The sequence below is a fragment of the Solanum dulcamara genome, chromosome 8, assembly GCF_947179165.1.
Source record: "Solanum dulcamara chromosome 8, daSolDulc1.2, whole genome shotgun sequence".
Taxonomy (NCBI): Eukaryota; Viridiplantae; Streptophyta; class Magnoliopsida; order Solanales; family Solanaceae; genus Solanum; species Solanum dulcamara.
This window is the reverse complement of record NC_077244.1, coordinates 78,508,772-78,524,713: the sequence shown is the minus strand read 5'-3', so window position 1 is coordinate 78,524,713 and position 15,942 is coordinate 78,508,772. Positions and strand designations below refer to the sequence as shown.

Below are 15,942 nucleotides of genomic sequence, written 5' to 3'. Positions count from 1 at the left end.
ACTAAGTTAGACCTTATTACTTAAAATGAATGATCTACCGATTGTACCTCACAAGAATAATATTGAAATAATCGGTTTGTTTGACTGAAAAATACACCTAGATCAAAGCCTCAACCCATTTGGGAATGACGGGCCCCCTCCGACCTAAACAAATACTTCCAACCTTTGCCACCTTAACAACTGAGGTAGTCATCGATTTAATTGATTGCACACAACAAAAAGGTATTAAGCCATTACATTAAATGACAGCAGGAAATTCTTGGCCGAGATCGTCCATCTTCATAGATCAGAAAAACTATTGAAAGACGTTAGAAGTAAAAAAACAAATATGTTTTTCTTCCCTTGATGCAACAAAATCTCAAAGCTAAAACAAGAACAACTTTCGAAATCTAATATTCCAATTTGACTAATCAAAGAGTTCTCAAGCAGTCTCTTTCTTGAGCTTAGCAAGCTCCTGTCTCACCACTCCAGCCCTCTGCAAAATCAATGTAGTTGTATCAGCTTGTGATAGAAGACAAATACCACAGAAATCTCCATGCTTGACTAGATCCAAACCAACTACATTTTCAGGTCACTATTTAACACTTGTAGAGACTAGTTTGGAAGGAAATATAGGTCCATAATAAAGTTAAAGCAAAAGGATGGCAGTAACATTTGGCCTTAAAAAGACCACCTCCATATTTTCAGGTAAACAATATCTACTTGCTCTAAGCTTTAGCCAAGAGTGTTCGGGGATGGGGTAAATTTAACCAGTCCAGCAAAAAATGAAGCCAAGTTTAATATCAAACATAACCACACCTTTATCTTTGCCAGCATAAGCTTGAACCTGTCAAAATCATTAAGTGAGGCCCTCCTCTTCTGAACTATCAACTTCCTTCCCCAGGAACTGCTCTCCCATTTGTTCTTCACGTCTGGGAGCACAAATCAAATTAGTGGTCAATCTTCATAAAACTTCAACCAAGTAGAATGCACAGGACTGATTAAGCAATTACTAATCTACATCTTCTAGAAGGAAAATAAAATATCCTAAGCACTATACTCACCAGCAGCCTCCATAGCAGCAATGAGTGTCTTCTTCCTTGGAATTCTACTAATGTCGATTTTGATATCTGTGAGTGAAAGTCTCTTAAAGTTCATCTGGCTCCTCACCATGTCTGGAGCATCAACAAGAGCCTGTCAATTAGAGAGATGGATGGGTATTTCATCAAAGCAGTTTATAAATTCTTCACCTTGTACAGGTAATTTAACAGTCAATTAAACAACTAGCCACTGACTAGCTTAAACTAAAGTGAACTAGGAAATTATCAAGTAGGAGTGGCAAAATTGGCCCATGAAAACATGACCCCGCCAACCGGCCTATTTATTAGCTCAACCCATGAGAGAACTTGTCAAAATATTATAAAATGACATTATTTTGTTTGATATGTTAGAAAAAAGATATTAGGTACTTCTTTTATGACCCTAAGTTTGAAGAAGTTTTCAAAAAATGAAGAGGCATCTGAATGCACGAGGACACTTGCAGAATGCAGATAGTCCTTGTGCCAGAATCTCCGCCCCGTTTCATTCTTGGCAACGTACAGCGCTGAATACGCTACTGACAAAGCGCACCAGAGACTCTAATTTATTGCCTTTTGTAGACTCATCATAAAGAATAGGTATATGGAGAACTATGCAAACATAATGAGAGATACAGATCTAGAAAAAGGAACAACTGTGTTGAGTTGGATAAACAAATAAAAAGGCTCGGAAAGTACTGATTGAGATGAATCAATGACTGAGCTTTCATAATTTGATGGTATGTTTTTCATCATCAATGCCTTTTTGACTAACTGAAATTAAGAGATAATCTAAAGCAAAACACAAAATCAAAGAAATTTGGTCGATTGTGACAGAATAAAACAGAAGTGAAGAAGAAATTGGTAAAGGGTCTTAATAGAATGCACAAAAAGAACCTAGGAGATAAAATGTATCATTTGATGCAATAATGTAATCCATTTTCAAGACGTTTCTGTATCAACTGAAAAAGTGGTTTATTTGAGGAAAAATAATTTATCTTTCTCATTTTTCAGGCAATGGCACAAACAAAACAGAATCAGCAATATTACAGTCAAATTAATTCCACGACATATATAGACAGACTAAATAACTCTTCATGATTTACAGAGAAAACTTGTACTCTATTCTACACAACATAGAGGATTATAACCCATGGAAAATTGGACCGTTGTACAAACAGCTTCCAAACAAGAAAGTATTTAACAACTGTAAATGATCGTCAAAGCAGCTAATTTAAACTTCTACCATTGTAAATATATGAAAACTATTCTTTACCAATCCTTAAAACAAGGCCTCAGTTCATATTGCTCAATCAAACTTATATGATCAGACAATGTAGGCATGTTATCATGTTCCATCATAGGCCTTGAACATATCCTTCATAAACTAGGAAAAAAACAATATAAGTATATTATACATCTATTCTTCCTTGTCAAAATACATGGCAAGCAGTTCCAAAAGTAACATGCTATTCAACATATAAATTTGATTAATCAGAAAATAACAGAGTAACAATGAAACCAACAAGTTTAACGATTACATAATACAACCACATGAACGGTAAACTTCATAGATTCGATCATAACTAGCATTGATTTAGGCGCATAAGTAGTCGTAAAATGATACTATCCGGAGAATAATGCCGAGCGTTTGGAACGTCCAATAATCGGAAAGCTACATATAAATTGAAACGTAAAGTATAAAAGTAGCTCAGTTAAGCAAAAAGCGAAGACACGTACCCTATTCTGGTCAATGACATCGACGATAACAACAAGCTTCCCGTAATCCTTCCCGTAGTTGACGAGGGCGACTCTTCCGATCTCTACGAACCTCTTGAACGGCTGAAGAAAACAATCCAATACATTTCTTCAAATCTCAACATTAAATCTAAGAGCTCGGAAATGCGTAAACTGCGTGAAAACTTACCATTTTCGGAGATCTGATGAAGCAGCTATCAGGCTCCAAAGATTGAGGCTAACTGGTGTGGTTGTCGAATGTCAAGTGAGTATTAGGGTTTTCGAGGAGATGATATAGTGTAAGGTTTTTCTGTCTGGATCTGGACTCGCGGCTTTAACTTTGTATGGGCTTAGGCCCACTATGAGCTGATACTGTGACCGGAGATTTGCACAGATGTGATCATTTTGCACACTATTTAAATTATGACCTTACACAATAACAACACAACAAAAATAAGTAAAAAAAAATAATACCATACTAAAATAACTCTTGCGAAAAATAAGAATCACCAAGAATCTAGTTTAAATTGTATCATAATTTTGATTGTTCACGAATTCTGACAGATAGCAAGAGTTGAGATTAACTATGCTCCATTCGTAATGATCATCAAGTGCTTGGTATAAATTAAGTTGCGACCTCGAAATAAATTATTTTAAAGTCCTAATATATCACTGATTTATGATTTCTTTTATGGATGGACAAAAAAATTTTCAATCATAAACGCTCGATTATAGAGATTTTTAGTCTAATTTATTTTAGTATTTTGGAAATTATTTATTCATAAATTTTGGTGGGACACGAAATATTACAGATATTCTAAACAATATATTTTTACTTCAAAATTAATCTGAATCAACTCCCAATTACTCAAAATGAATACTATACCTTCTAAAATATATAAACTCACTTTATTTTTTTCAAAAAAATAAAATAAAATCCAAGAATAAACTTTTAGGGGAAATTGGAACTTTAAAATCCACAAAAGCTTAAATTTTGAAACTTTTATCCTGGTCGTTTTAGTTTTATTCTCCTTTTTTTTTTCTTTCAATGAAATTTTTTTAGCTTGTCAAACTTTCTCTCCTTCACCAAGAAAGTTATTCGGTCAGCAAGATCTCCCCTTTTTCTCCTTTATCTTATTTTATACTTTCTATAGGTTTCAATTTCATCATTCCTACATTTTGGTTTGTAAAATAAATTATATTAATTTGAATTGAAATCAAATTATACACATAACATAAATTTCCCTTTCACACAATTATCAAATGCAATTTGCTAGGATTCTTTCGTAAACCAAAGTTTTGTTTCAATTAGTTTGGCACTTATTTGAAAAATAATAAATTTTTCTTTAATTAGATTCTTTCAACACATTAACTATACGACAAATTACTTACTATTATTTATAGAACTTCTATACATCTCCAGATATGTAATTATTGTAACACTTTGATATCCCAATTGAAATTCAAAAAAAAAGAAATAATTGACTCTCTCATACTCCAAAAGTCCAAACTTCGCAAAATATGCACAGCCAAAAACGATATCGCGCCTTGCGTTTCGTAACTGCCGAATCGATCAGGGTCCTTAGTGTGTATATAAATATCAAAAGCTTCTTCATTTGTTCCTCACACTCGGTAGTAACATTCTTCGGAAGCTCAAAAATCTAGAGAAAGCACGGTCGCAAGGTTTATCTTTTGTAAGTATCAAATATCATTTCTCAACTATCCATGATTTTTGCTTCAATCATTCGATTTACTTGTATCATTCCAAAAAATTGAAGTTCCATTTTTATGAGCAAATCTCGTTTGATTTTTTGTGAAAAAAATTGTTTTCCTTGAATTTGGCGAGAATTCGCTTAGAAATTTAGTTAGATTGCGTGTAGAAAGGTCGATCCAACATATAAAAATTGGATACATGTGTAGATATCTACTATCTCATACTTACGTTTATTTACTGCTTTTATAATAATGGATCCGCCTCTGTGAGCTATTAACAGTAAACAAACTATTGATTTGATCCTGTATTCGGAGTAAATTCGTAATTTATGATTCTACAAATTGGTTTGGCTTATGTATTGAATAGTTAGATATCTTTTGTTTAAATCTGTTAATAGTACACTGATGAAGAAGTTTAATTGCATTTGATCAACAAAATAGAGAAAATAAGTTTTACGGCTAATCCAAGGACAACTCAATAGAATGAGTGGCCTAAAGCCAAAATTTAGAAACGTTAATTACACTTTTTTAGTTCTTTTTAAACATATTTTATTCTTATAATTTTTTTTAAAAATATTGTAATATATTATAATTTAATATTTTTTTTAATTGACATTAAGACAAGAATAAATATATATATAAATTATTGTATGTTACATAACAACACAAATGTTTAAATCTCTTTTATTGATTATAGTTTTGAATTTTTTTTAATAGAATGAAATGTTACATGAATTATCAAAATTATTCTAAAAGTATTTAAAAATATAATTAAGACTTTATTTCATTAAATATGCCAATTAGAGTATCATTTCTTATATAATATTTCGTAATACTTTAAATTACAAGAACCAATATTATATTGATTGTTACCTTTAGAAGACATTCAAATTTAAGACATTTAAATTTAATCATTTGATAATCTAATTAGTTTGAGTTTGAAATGTTTAATGGAATATCTCAAAGAATTAAAAATAATTGTACAAAGTTAACCTTAAGACATGATTGATTCAAATTGAAGTGAAATAGACAAATTAAGAAATAAAAAGTAACTACAAATTTAACTTTTTGCGATTTTTTATTATAATTATATCAATAATAAAATTTCAAAAATATGGAGATAATAATTACTAAAAGACTAACAACAACCTATAACAATAAATACATAATTTTTTTATATTCTACTTAGGTTTCTTCCAAGTGTGCTATTGGCGGTGCTTCACAATTAATATTAACATTTTAACATATGTATGTATCTCCTTCATCTCTTGTCTGCTCAGTGCTTTTGGTTCTTCGTTTAATCGGTCGAATTTATTTCTTTTTTTTGGCATCTTTGGTATGTTTTCGTATTTGAGCGAACTGAATTTGGGGATTTTTGGCCTCCTTATTTTTTGGGGCCTAAAGCCACTTTAGGGTTGAGCCGCCCTTGGGATAGTCAAGTTGATAATCAGGATATAAGCGATCTGAGCCCTTTTTTGTTTGATTTGTTAGTTCATTTATGTTGCATTCACTATCTTCAGTTTGATCTATATATTTATAGTTATATATATTTTAAAAATATACATCAGCATAGTCTTGATTGACTTAAATTAAAAAGTTGATCATCAGCATTTGTTCTTCACTTCACTGTAGCTTACTCTTCATTGCATTCACTGTTGCCTTTATCATAATAAATCCAGATATCTCAACTTCTTGGTCATTTTCGAAATTGGTTGACTTGGAACCTAAATATGTAGTTTGTATAACTTCTGCAGATCCTTTTGACTCTATGTTAATATTACCCATCCTTATCTTCATCAGTAAGAGAATTTTTATGTTTCACTGTCTTTGAGATGGTAATTGGATGAGGAAGTCAAAAGGCTCTTTTGGGAGGATTTTGATGAGTTAGTAAGAGGTATACTGAGCACTGAAAAGATTTTCATTGGTGGAGATTTTAATGGTCATATTGGTACAACGTCTAGTGGTTTTGATGATGTTCATGGAGGCTTTGGTTTCGGGGAAATGAATGGTGGCGGGGTATCTCTCCTGGAGTTTGCTAAAGCTTTTGAGATGGTAATTGCTAACTCGTGTTTTCTGAAGATGGCAAATCATTTGGTTACTTTGAGTAGCCCGGTAGCTAGGACACAAATTGATTACCTACTCTTCCGGAAGGGTGATAGAGGCCTTTGTAAGGATTGCAAGGTTATTTTGAGTGAAAATATTACCACCCAACATAGGCGGCTTTTGTTGATGGACTTGGAGATTAAGAGGGGTAGGAGAAAGAATATCCTTTATGATCGATCGAGGATTAGATGGGGGGCCTATCCCCTGCCCTCTCTCGAGAGATGGGGGAGAAGTTAATTGGTATTGGGGCATGGAGTAGTAACGGAGATGTGAACAACATGTGGGACATGACTACTGGTTGCATTAGAAATGCAGCTATTGAGGTACTAGGGGTATCGAGTATCTTTGGTGGTCGTCATAGAGATTGGTGGTGGAGTGGAGAAGTTCAAAGCAAAGTGAAAGCTAAGAAGGTTGCATATACAGAGTGGTTGGAGTGCGTGGATGAAATTGAGAAGTGTAGGCTTAAAGCTATTTATAAGACGACGAAGACGGAAGCCAAGTCGGCGGTCATGAGTGCTAATACGATAGCTTTTTTGAACGCTTATATATCGAGTTAGGGGAGAAAAGTGGGGATAAGAGCTTGTATAGGCTCGCCAAAGCGAGAGAGAGAAAAGCTTGCGATTTGGATCAAGTAAAGTGCATCAAGGATGAGTAAGGTGAAGTGTTAGTGGATGAGACCTCTATTAAGCAAAGATGGCAAGCTCACTTCCACAAACTCTTAAATGAAAAAGGGGATCGAGATATTGTTTTGGGGGCACTCTCATAGACTACGGGATTATGGGTACTGCAGGTCTTTTAGGGTTGAGGAGGTTAGACGTGCTATTAGTAGGATGAGGAAGGGGAGAGCGATTGGGCCCGATGAGATTTTGGTTGACTTTTGGAAGAGCACTAATAAGGCAGGTTTGGAGTGGTTGACTAGGTTGTTTAATGTTATTTTGAAGACAGCTAAGATGCCCGATGAATGGAGGTGGAGTACTATGGTTCCATTGTACAAGGACAAGAGTGATATCCAAAATTGTAATAATTACAGATGTATCAAATTGTTAAGCCACACTATGAAGATACGAGAGAGGGTGGTGGAGATAAGGGTAAGGAGAGAAGTGTCAATTTCAGAGAATCAATTCGAATTCATGCCAGGATGGTCGACTATTAAAGCAATTCATAATATGCGGAGACTGGGGGAGAAATTTAGGGAAAGAAAGAGGGATTTTCATATGGTGTTCATTGATCTTGAAAAGGCTTATGAAAAAATTTCGAGGGATGTTCTCTGGAGGTGTCTGGAGGCTAAAGGTGTTCCGATGATGTATATTAGGGCGATAAAGGATATGTATGTTGGAGCCAAGACTCGGGTTAGAACGGTGGGAGGTGACTCAGAGCACTTTCCTGTTGAGATGGGACTACATCAGGGATCTGTGTTGATTCCTTTTCTTTTTGCCCTGGTGATGGATGAGCTGACACGATCTATCCAGGAGGAGGTTCCATGGTGTATGATATTCGCGGATGACATAGTTTTGATTGATGAGACTCGGGACAAAGTTAATGATAGGTTGGAGGTTTGGAGACAAACTCTAGAGTCCAAAGGGTTCAAATTGAGCAGGACCAAGACAGAGTACATGGAGTGCAAATTTAGTGGTGCGATGGATGAACAAGGCATGTAAGTGAGGCTTGCTACTCAACCTATCCCCAAGAGAGAAAACTTTAGATATTTTGGGTCCGTCATCCAGAGTACATGGAGTGCAAATTCAGTAGTGCGATGGATGAACAAGGCATGTAAGTGAGGCTTGCTACTCAACCTATCCCCAAGAGAGAAAACTTTAGATATTTTGGGTCCGTCATCCAGAGTACATGGAGTGCAAATTCAGTAGTGCGATGGATGAACAAGGCATGAAAGTGAGGCTTGCTACTCAACCTATCCCCAAGAGAGAAAATTTTAGATATTTTGGGTCCGTCATTCAGAGTAGTGGGGACATCGACGATGATGTCACGCATCGCATTGGGGCAGTATGGACGAAGTGGAGGCTTGCCTCTGGAGTCCTATGTGATAAGAAGGTGCCACCAAAACTTAAAGGTAAGTTCTATAGAATGGTGGTTAGGCCGTCGTCGTTATATGGTGCAGAGTGCTGGCCAATCAAGAACTCTCATGTTCAGAAGTTGCATGTTGCGGAGATGAAGATGTTGAGATGGATGTGTGGATATACTAGAAGTGGTAAGATTAGGAACGAAGTTATTCGGGAGAAGGTGAGTGTGACCTTTGTGGCAGACAAGATGAGAGAAGCGAGACTGAGATGGTTTGGACATGTGCAGAGGAGGTGTGTCAATGCCCCAGTTAGGAGGTGCGAGCGGTTGGATTTGGGGGTTATACGGAGGGGCATGGGTAGACCGAAAAAGTATTGGAGAGAGGTGATTAGACAGGATATGACGCAACTTCATATCACCGAGGACATGACCTTAGATAGAAAGGAGTGGAGGTCGCGTATTAGGATAGAAGGTTAGCAGGGGTAGAATGTTGTTTTGCCCTGTGACGGTTTAGGGTTGGTCTTAGGTCTAGACATGCCAGTATAGTTGTGATGTTATTGCCCTTTGATTATCACTTTATTTTTCTATTGGTATTGTTCTTGTCTTATAGAATTTGCATGATATGATTTTTTATATATACGGTTGCTCTCTATTTTTTTGGGACTGATACTTTTAAGCCGAGGGTCTTTCGGAAAAAGCCTCTCTATCTCTATGAGATAGTGGTAAGGTCTGCGTACACTCTACCCTCCCCAAACCCCACTTGTGGGATTTCGCTGGGTATGTTGTTGTTGTTGTTGTTGTCTTTGAGCTTCATTATTGTCAACGATTTCTACTAGTGTGTTACGTTTGTGGATTAAAGTTTTCATTGTCATTTAAATGTACTTCTGAAAAGATTTTAACTTTAATGATGCTATACGCTGCAGTAAAGCACAAGAATGGAAGGCACTGTCTTCACCCCTGCTTTAGAAGGAATCAAGCACGTCAAGTCTGAGGAAGGAGTAATGCTTACCAGACCTTTCTTAGATGTCTGCAAGCACATCTTACCTATTATAGGTACTATATCTTGTGTTTTAGCTTGGGATGTATAACCAGGGATCCCCCTTACTTTGACTTCTTTTGAGTGGTCAAAAACTTTTTAAAATTAAAATTAGGCTGTTATTTTATTTTTATCAAGAATTTCGCTTAAGCTTCTTATAAGTGCTGTGCAAACACTATACTTACTCCCTTTTTTTCCGGTCTATTTAATGCATGATTTTAATTTTCCCAATCAAATCAGGTTATGAAATTGATTAATTTGGACCTTTAAAACCTACGTAGCTCGGAATCTCCAAATATGTCGTAGTGTGGGTAGCAACACTCTTGGGAGGATGCCACTTACGAAACAAAAATTAATTTAATAATTACAACGTTTAAAAGAAACTAATTTAAAACACATCCATAATAATTTGATAGAGTAATTAGGTCCATGAAAAAATGGGATTATACAAAACTATAAATCCCTTTCTATAAAATACAACATAAGAATATCAATTTAAGATGGTAGCACCCTTTTGAAATAATCAACCCATTGAGCAATACCTAACATAATTATATTTTTCATTCAACACCACTTCAGGTTCATACCATACATGAATTTCAAACCTGCTAGTGTCAAAAGAAAAACTAGTCTCCTTCTTTGTGATGTAAATTTAGAACATTTCTAGACTTGGGTTTGCACACCCTAATAACCAAACAATTCACCAAATTCAAGCTACACGCTTATGGCCTTATGATCCAACAAGCCTCCAAAATTACATATATAAGTGTGACTTACAGATCATGTATGCCTATGCTAATGTGATCTTTATAAAAGCTTTCAAAAGTCTAACTCAAAGGACCATCTTCAAATCTCTTTCCATACATCACCTATAATAGAAAACAACTTTCGCTAAGCTAATCATAAAGCTCAGTGAACTTTGGGCTCGGAGCCATTAGATTCTCGAATTCCCTTTTAAGTTTATAGGTATAGCTCAAATGGAACATAAACGTAAAACAAATAAACATTTATATCACAACTCACAAAACCTTGAAGTGTTTCCCATTATCAATATTAATAAATTAAGGCTCAAGAGAGTGTCAAATAACAAATTTCCCCCAATATGTACGTCATGCCATCACACCAAGCATAATTAAATATCAAGATGGACCGATGTCCTAGATCAAGTAGGGTCGAAACTCAATAATCAAGAGAATCAAGAACCAAAGAACCATAGTGTGTGTTGGATCCTTCAAAAGTAATTCATCCTTGTAAGATCTGACACAGGTGCGACGACATTTTCTGAGAGTCTGTGCAACATAGCCTTAAAACCTCTTATAGTTTATGCAAGAACTTAGGAGTCACAATGTCTACCTTATGATGTTTCGGTCTTGGCCTATAAAGTTAAGAGAAGAGGCTGAATTGTTAAATTATGTGTTTAGTTCAATATAGGTTAGGTTTTCAGTTTTTGCCAAAAAATGTGAATTTTGAAGAACAACTTTTATGATAACCAAAAAACATTTTCTTTTGGTGTGCGGTTGAAAATGCAAACAAGTTTTTCCAGAATTTTGAAGCAAACACATGCCTGGAAACTTCATTTTTATGCAAAGGGCTCTTTTCTTGCAGAAGATGTAATAGTAATTTATCGAATTATTCTCACTTAGTTTGCATAAAGCTTCTAAGTGAATTCCCCCTTTCAGTTTCCTTTTTAAAGGACGACTGTCCGTACTTCCTAGTATGTTTTGTCTTGTACATCTCAAAAGCAAGCTGGATGTGTTTTAACGGTTAACTGATTGCCTCTTGGTTTGTTTCAATCTAGAAAAGTTTGGAGCTGCCATGGCACTAGTCAAGTCTGACATTGGTGGAAATATAACGGTCAGTCTCCCATCTTTGCCTTTTATCTGAAATTTTCCAGGTTTTTGCTTGCTTATTTCTATTGCTTAAATTCTACCTTCTATCACTCAGTAATAATGCTTTGATTTTGGAATTTCACAACATTTGTTCTATTAAAGTCCCTTTTCTTCCTCTCATTTGTCCTCGTTACTTTATTTGATTTATCATCTCATTCTCTCTCGTGAATTAATTCATTATTTATTTAATTTTGGGGATGCAGGATAACATTCTCTTCTGGCCCTGTTAAGCAATTGTTTCCTGTAATTTAGAATATCTGAATAAATGAGCTTTTATCACAGTTTGTAGAGTAATTATCTTGAGAAAATTGAATTTATTCAGCCAGGCAACTGAACTATTTTGACCTTGGGTGAGGACTTCCTGTGTTATGGAGCTAGATATTCTTAGGCACTTCGTTCCTTGAACCATGCAGATGTCTTCTTTTGATTTATGTTGCTGCATACAGCTAGGAAACACAGTAGATCTTTCGATTTTGGAAATTTTGTAGATGTTTCTTTGCTAAATCTATTATCAAATATTGATGTTGCAGAGGTTAGAAAACAAGTACTTGTCGAACCCAACAAAATATACAAACTTGTACAGCATGGTGCAAGAAGAGGTTGAAGCAAAGACAGCAAAAGGCTCTTCCAGTAGCACAAATGGTCTTCTTTGGTTGACAAGGTAGAAATTTATTCTCCATCTCGTCTTACTTTATCTCTTTTGTGGTAACCATTCATCTTCTATGTGATGTCTTTCCCCATGTAAAGGGTCAGAGTCAGTCCACAAATGACTTCCTTCTTCAAATTAGATGGACTCCGATCTCATTCATACCAATCACTAAGTAGCATGCATTTCCCAAAACACATGCATGTTGTTCTACGGTGCATTTGGATTCTGGTCAACTGAATTATAATTTAAAGATTCTGTCATTATGTCTTTAGGGCTATGGATTTTCTGGTGGAGCTGTTTAGAAATTTACTGGAGCATGGGGACTGGGCAATGTCACAAGCTTGCTCTGATTCCTACAGCAAGACATTGAAAAAGTGGCATGGATGGATAGCGAGTTCAAGTTTTACGGTAACTGTTTCATATACCCTGAAAATTCCGCTTCTAGTGTTATTGATCCGGAATAGTTGCATCTTTCCCCATTCTTCCCATCATGCAAAGTATGAGATTGTACCTAGTTTCTTTGGTCCTGGAATGTGTGATATTATTGATCTTTCCAGAAGAAAATCCTTGTTGGCTTGTTTTGGTTTTCTGGGTACCCATATTATCTGCTTAACTGGTGTATTCTTTCCTTTAGTTGAGATAATGTCTCAGACAGTCAAATGTTCATTTAGTTTCAGTGTCCCTCCTATTGATATGCTGCTTCTGACAAGAATGTTTGAATTTGGTTCTTTACCATTACCTTGTAAGAAAAAACAATGTTTGAACTCCACTTCATTGATATATAGGATAAAACTTCAAGCTATTTCTGCCCCCACCCCACCCCAATTTTCCTCTCGTATTCATGTGGTATTACTTATTCAATATCTTTTAATGTGTTTTTTCTCTTGTCAACTTGAGCAGTACTCTTATTTTCTGATTGAGAGGTACTTTTAATTTTAGTTGCAGTGTACTTTTAATTTTGTTGCTTATTGCTCCCTTGTTAAAATTTATACTGAAGTAGGACCAACCAGCAAGACATCTGCTAGTGCTATATTTGAAGTCCAATTCTCTCTCTCTCTCTCTCCTTCACTGTGGATTGTAATCACAGGTGGCAATGAAGCTTGCTCCAGATAGGAAGAAATTTATGGATGTAATATGCGGAACCGGTGATATTAATAGTGACATTGAAAAATTCTGTACTACTTTCTCACCGCTTCTTGAAGAGAACCACAAGTTCTTGGTAAGATCTCTTATGAAGTATATATTCATCAGACAGATGTTTGGATTTTTTCTGGGGTTACACTATTGTAGTTGCTCTGTCCCAACTGCCACCCAAAGAACAAAAGGAAAAAAGAACTAGGTCCCCCTTTCCAACACCTTGATTTTGTAGATGTTGTTCAGAGATTCGCTTGTCTAATGCGTCTTCACTTCTACTGCATGGCTGATTAAACTGGTACTGGGGTATCTCGGACACTGGTTGCGAGATTTCAGTGGTAGGGAGGGATTAGTTGAAACTAGTGGACTAGCTGAAGGGCCACATGTTTTCTTGCATTTCAATCCCTGGAATGTTACCCGTAATTGTTTATCGTTATTGCCATTGCAGGCCAGCGTAGGAATGGATGAACTGAAAGCATCTTAAGCTAAAAGGAAGTTTTGCAACTCTTTTGAGATTCATCGACACTGTGAGAAACTTCTGAAACAAACCATACTTCCTGCTTTTATCCTATTGTACGATGAGTAGCTGTAGCCAGAAGACAATGATTCTTTTGTCTAATGGTTTGTAACTTATAATGAGAAGGGGACTGGGTTTGAGGGCAATAAGTATTTCTGGAGACTACTCAATATTTTATTTCATTGCAGATCATGATTTTCCAGCTGTTTATTGGAAAATACAAATCCATAAATGACCAAAGTGAGTTTTATTTTGATTAATGAACAAATAGCAATTTATATGCCCAAAGAAAAATATGTCCGTTAAGTTCTTACCCCCAATGCATACCCCCCAAAAAGTATTTGCACATAACAATATTTTGAGACTCCTTTCGAGGCGAGACATTATTAAATGTTTTGAGACATATATGTGGGGCTTAGTCTTATGAGGCTTATGTCTTAAAGCAATCGACTTTATGTCTTAAACATGCTTGACCAACAAATTTAACACATAATGACTCTAAACTTTTGAGATTGCATCAACTACAATTGTAAGGTATCTCAAATGAATTAGCAATTTATTCGCGATGGAAAATCTTGGCCTATATAGTTGGGTCCAAGATCTACGACAGAGAGAATTTAGAAGTCTAAAATTTTGATCAATAGCTATCACACATTATTATCTTTATTATTTTAATTTCTTTCGATAAATAAAATAATTTTTAAAAATAAATAACCATTAATATTAACTCGATATTTCCATCATCTTTTTGATTCTGAGGATCAACCTACCCGATAGTTATTACTTATTACGGTTGGCATATGGTAGGTCCCAAAATAGACACGGTCCATAATAAATGATTATATCATTGATAAATTTATGCTTCCTCTTGTCGGAATTATTTGGGCGATTCAAAATTTGCATAATATTATGGGAACTTTGAATTTGGTTCTAATTATCAGGGCGGTTCAATGTCTTTAACTATGAGGCATCTGTTTTAGGCTTCAAATTCTAGGGACTCTATTTTTTTTAGTAATAATAGAATTGTTATAAGTTTATTTTAAAGAAAAAAGTTATACTGTGTCTTTTAATTTATTTGTCTTACTATTTTTTTTTATAGTTTACACAAATTTTATAGTGTTAAGAGCTAATTACATCATATCCCTACTCTTTTTCAAATTACAAAAATCTCTTAATTTGGTGGAATTCAGGTACATCCCGATACGTCGCATCTATGTTTCGGATGCATCCCAAAATGTCCTGATACATCACGTTTCGATTTTGGACACATCACTCAATGTCCCGAGACATCACGTACATCCCGATACATCGCGTAAAGTGTTATCTTCGGATAGGAGAAAGTGGAGATTTTTGTAATTTTTTCAAATGGTAGAAAAATGTTAGAGAATATGTAAAATAAGTTGTGTATTTAGGTAAAAAAAATTTAGCTCGTTTCGAAACATTAAAGAATGTTTTTTTCTTTTTTAATCAATTTTCAAATTTACTTTCCACCTGACATGTTTAAAACTACAAGATTAAAAGTCATCTTGGTATATATATCTTTAGTTTAAGTTCATAAGATTCGAAACGCTTTTTTAAAATTTTTGTGTCAAGTCAAAATTGGACAAAATATTAAAACGAATAAAGTACTATTTAGAAAAGTAAATTTTTTCATTAAAAAAATAATTTTACGTCTCAAAAAACTAAAAAAAATATATTTTAAATATATATATAAAAAAAATTAAAAATTTAAGGACTCCGATATATTTTTGGCTTTAGGCCACTAATTAGCTTGAGCCGCCCCGGCCGTTAAGTTAATTTATTATTATTATTCCTTTTAGCTATGTGCTTTATTATTATAACCGGATAGGATTAATTTTGCAGATTTAACTATTTGCAAACGAGTTTCCTTAAATAAAATTAACAATAGTTATTCCCATTACCTAAATTTATGACATGTGTCTGGTTAGTAATGTCCAGCAATTCATTGCCATCAAATGGACGAAAGGAATGCTTTAACAGCATTTTGTTTTGTGATAATTAGAGAGGAGTCGAACCTAAAAGTTTTGAGGGTTTGAGTCCATTTCTTGAAATTATTTTTGTATCTTTTGAGT

The 15,942-nt window shown here is 34.9% G+C and overlaps 2 protein-coding genes and 2 non-coding genes across 5 annotated transcripts; 1 reads left to right on the top strand and 3 right to left on the bottom strand.

Moving 5' to 3' along the window:
- Positions 1-186: 186 nt before the first annotated feature.
- Positions 187-3,093, bottom strand: LOC129901274 (60S ribosomal protein L14-1). Its single transcript, XM_055976406.1, has 5 exons — positions 2,983-3,093; positions 2,796-2,897; positions 1,044-1,173; positions 799-911; positions 187-475 (listed from the first exon to the last, which is right to left on the bottom strand). The coding sequence occupies exons 1-5, from the start codon at positions 2,983-2,985 to the stop codon at positions 422-424; spliced, it is 402 nt and encodes a 133-aa protein (XP_055832381.1). The 5' UTR covers positions 2,986-3,093; the 3' UTR covers positions 187-421.
- On the bottom strand, positions 1,740-1,819 carry LOC129901783 (small nucleolar RNA snoR116). Its single transcript, XR_008769955.1, has one exon. It is a non-coding gene; the product is annotated as a small nucleolar RNA snoR116 (small nucleolar RNA).
- LOC129901764 (small nucleolar RNA SNORD34) lies at positions 2,344-2,425 on the bottom strand. The gene has a single exon (XR_008769939.1). It is a non-coding gene; the product is annotated as a small nucleolar RNA SNORD34 (small nucleolar RNA).
- A 2,578-nt stretch (positions 3,094-5,671) lies between the features above and the next one.
- Positions 5,672-14,109, top strand: LOC129899049 (glycolipid transfer protein 1-like). 2 transcript variants are annotated; one of them, XM_055973821.1, is made up of 7 exons: positions 5,672-5,753; positions 9,548-9,677; positions 11,459-11,514; positions 12,080-12,210; positions 12,471-12,606; positions 13,286-13,417; positions 13,781-14,109. In XM_055973821.1, exons 2-7 carry the CDS (start codon positions 9,560-9,562, stop codon positions 13,814-13,816), a joined length of 609 nt encoding a protein of 202 aa, XP_055829796.1. In that variant the 5' UTR covers positions 5,672-5,753; positions 9,548-9,559; the 3' UTR covers positions 13,817-14,109. The 2 variants fall into 2 exon arrangements, with proteins under 2 accessions (XP_055829796.1, XP_055829797.1); XM_055973822.1 differs by lacking the exon at positions 5,672-5,753 and adding an exon at positions 5,772-5,841.
- Positions 14,110-15,942: the final 1,833 nt, after the last annotated feature.

Bases quoted from the DNA above. Each gene is read 5' to 3' on its own strand.
- LOC129901274 (XM_055976406.1), bottom strand. The intron at 1,174-2,795 runs GTACGTGTCTTC...TCTAATTGACAG, and splicing joins ATGTCATTGACCAGAATAGG to GCTCTTGTTGATGCTCCAGA. The intron at 912-1,043 runs GTGAGTATAGTG...TTGTGCTCCCAG, and splicing joins TGCTGCTATGGAGGCTGCTG to ACGTGAAGAACAAATGGGAG.
- LOC129899049 (XM_055973821.1), top strand. From the start codon at position 9,560: ATGGAAGGCACTGTCTTCACCCCTGCTTTAGAAGGAATCAAGCACGTC. The intron at 9,678-11,458 runs GTACTATATCTT...GTTTCAATCTAG, and splicing joins GCACATCTTACCTATTATAG to AAAAGTTTGGAGCTGCCATG. The intron at 11,515-12,079 runs GTCAGTCTCCCA...TTGATGTTGCAG, and splicing joins ACATTGGTGGAAATATAACG to AGGTTAGAAAACAAGTACTT.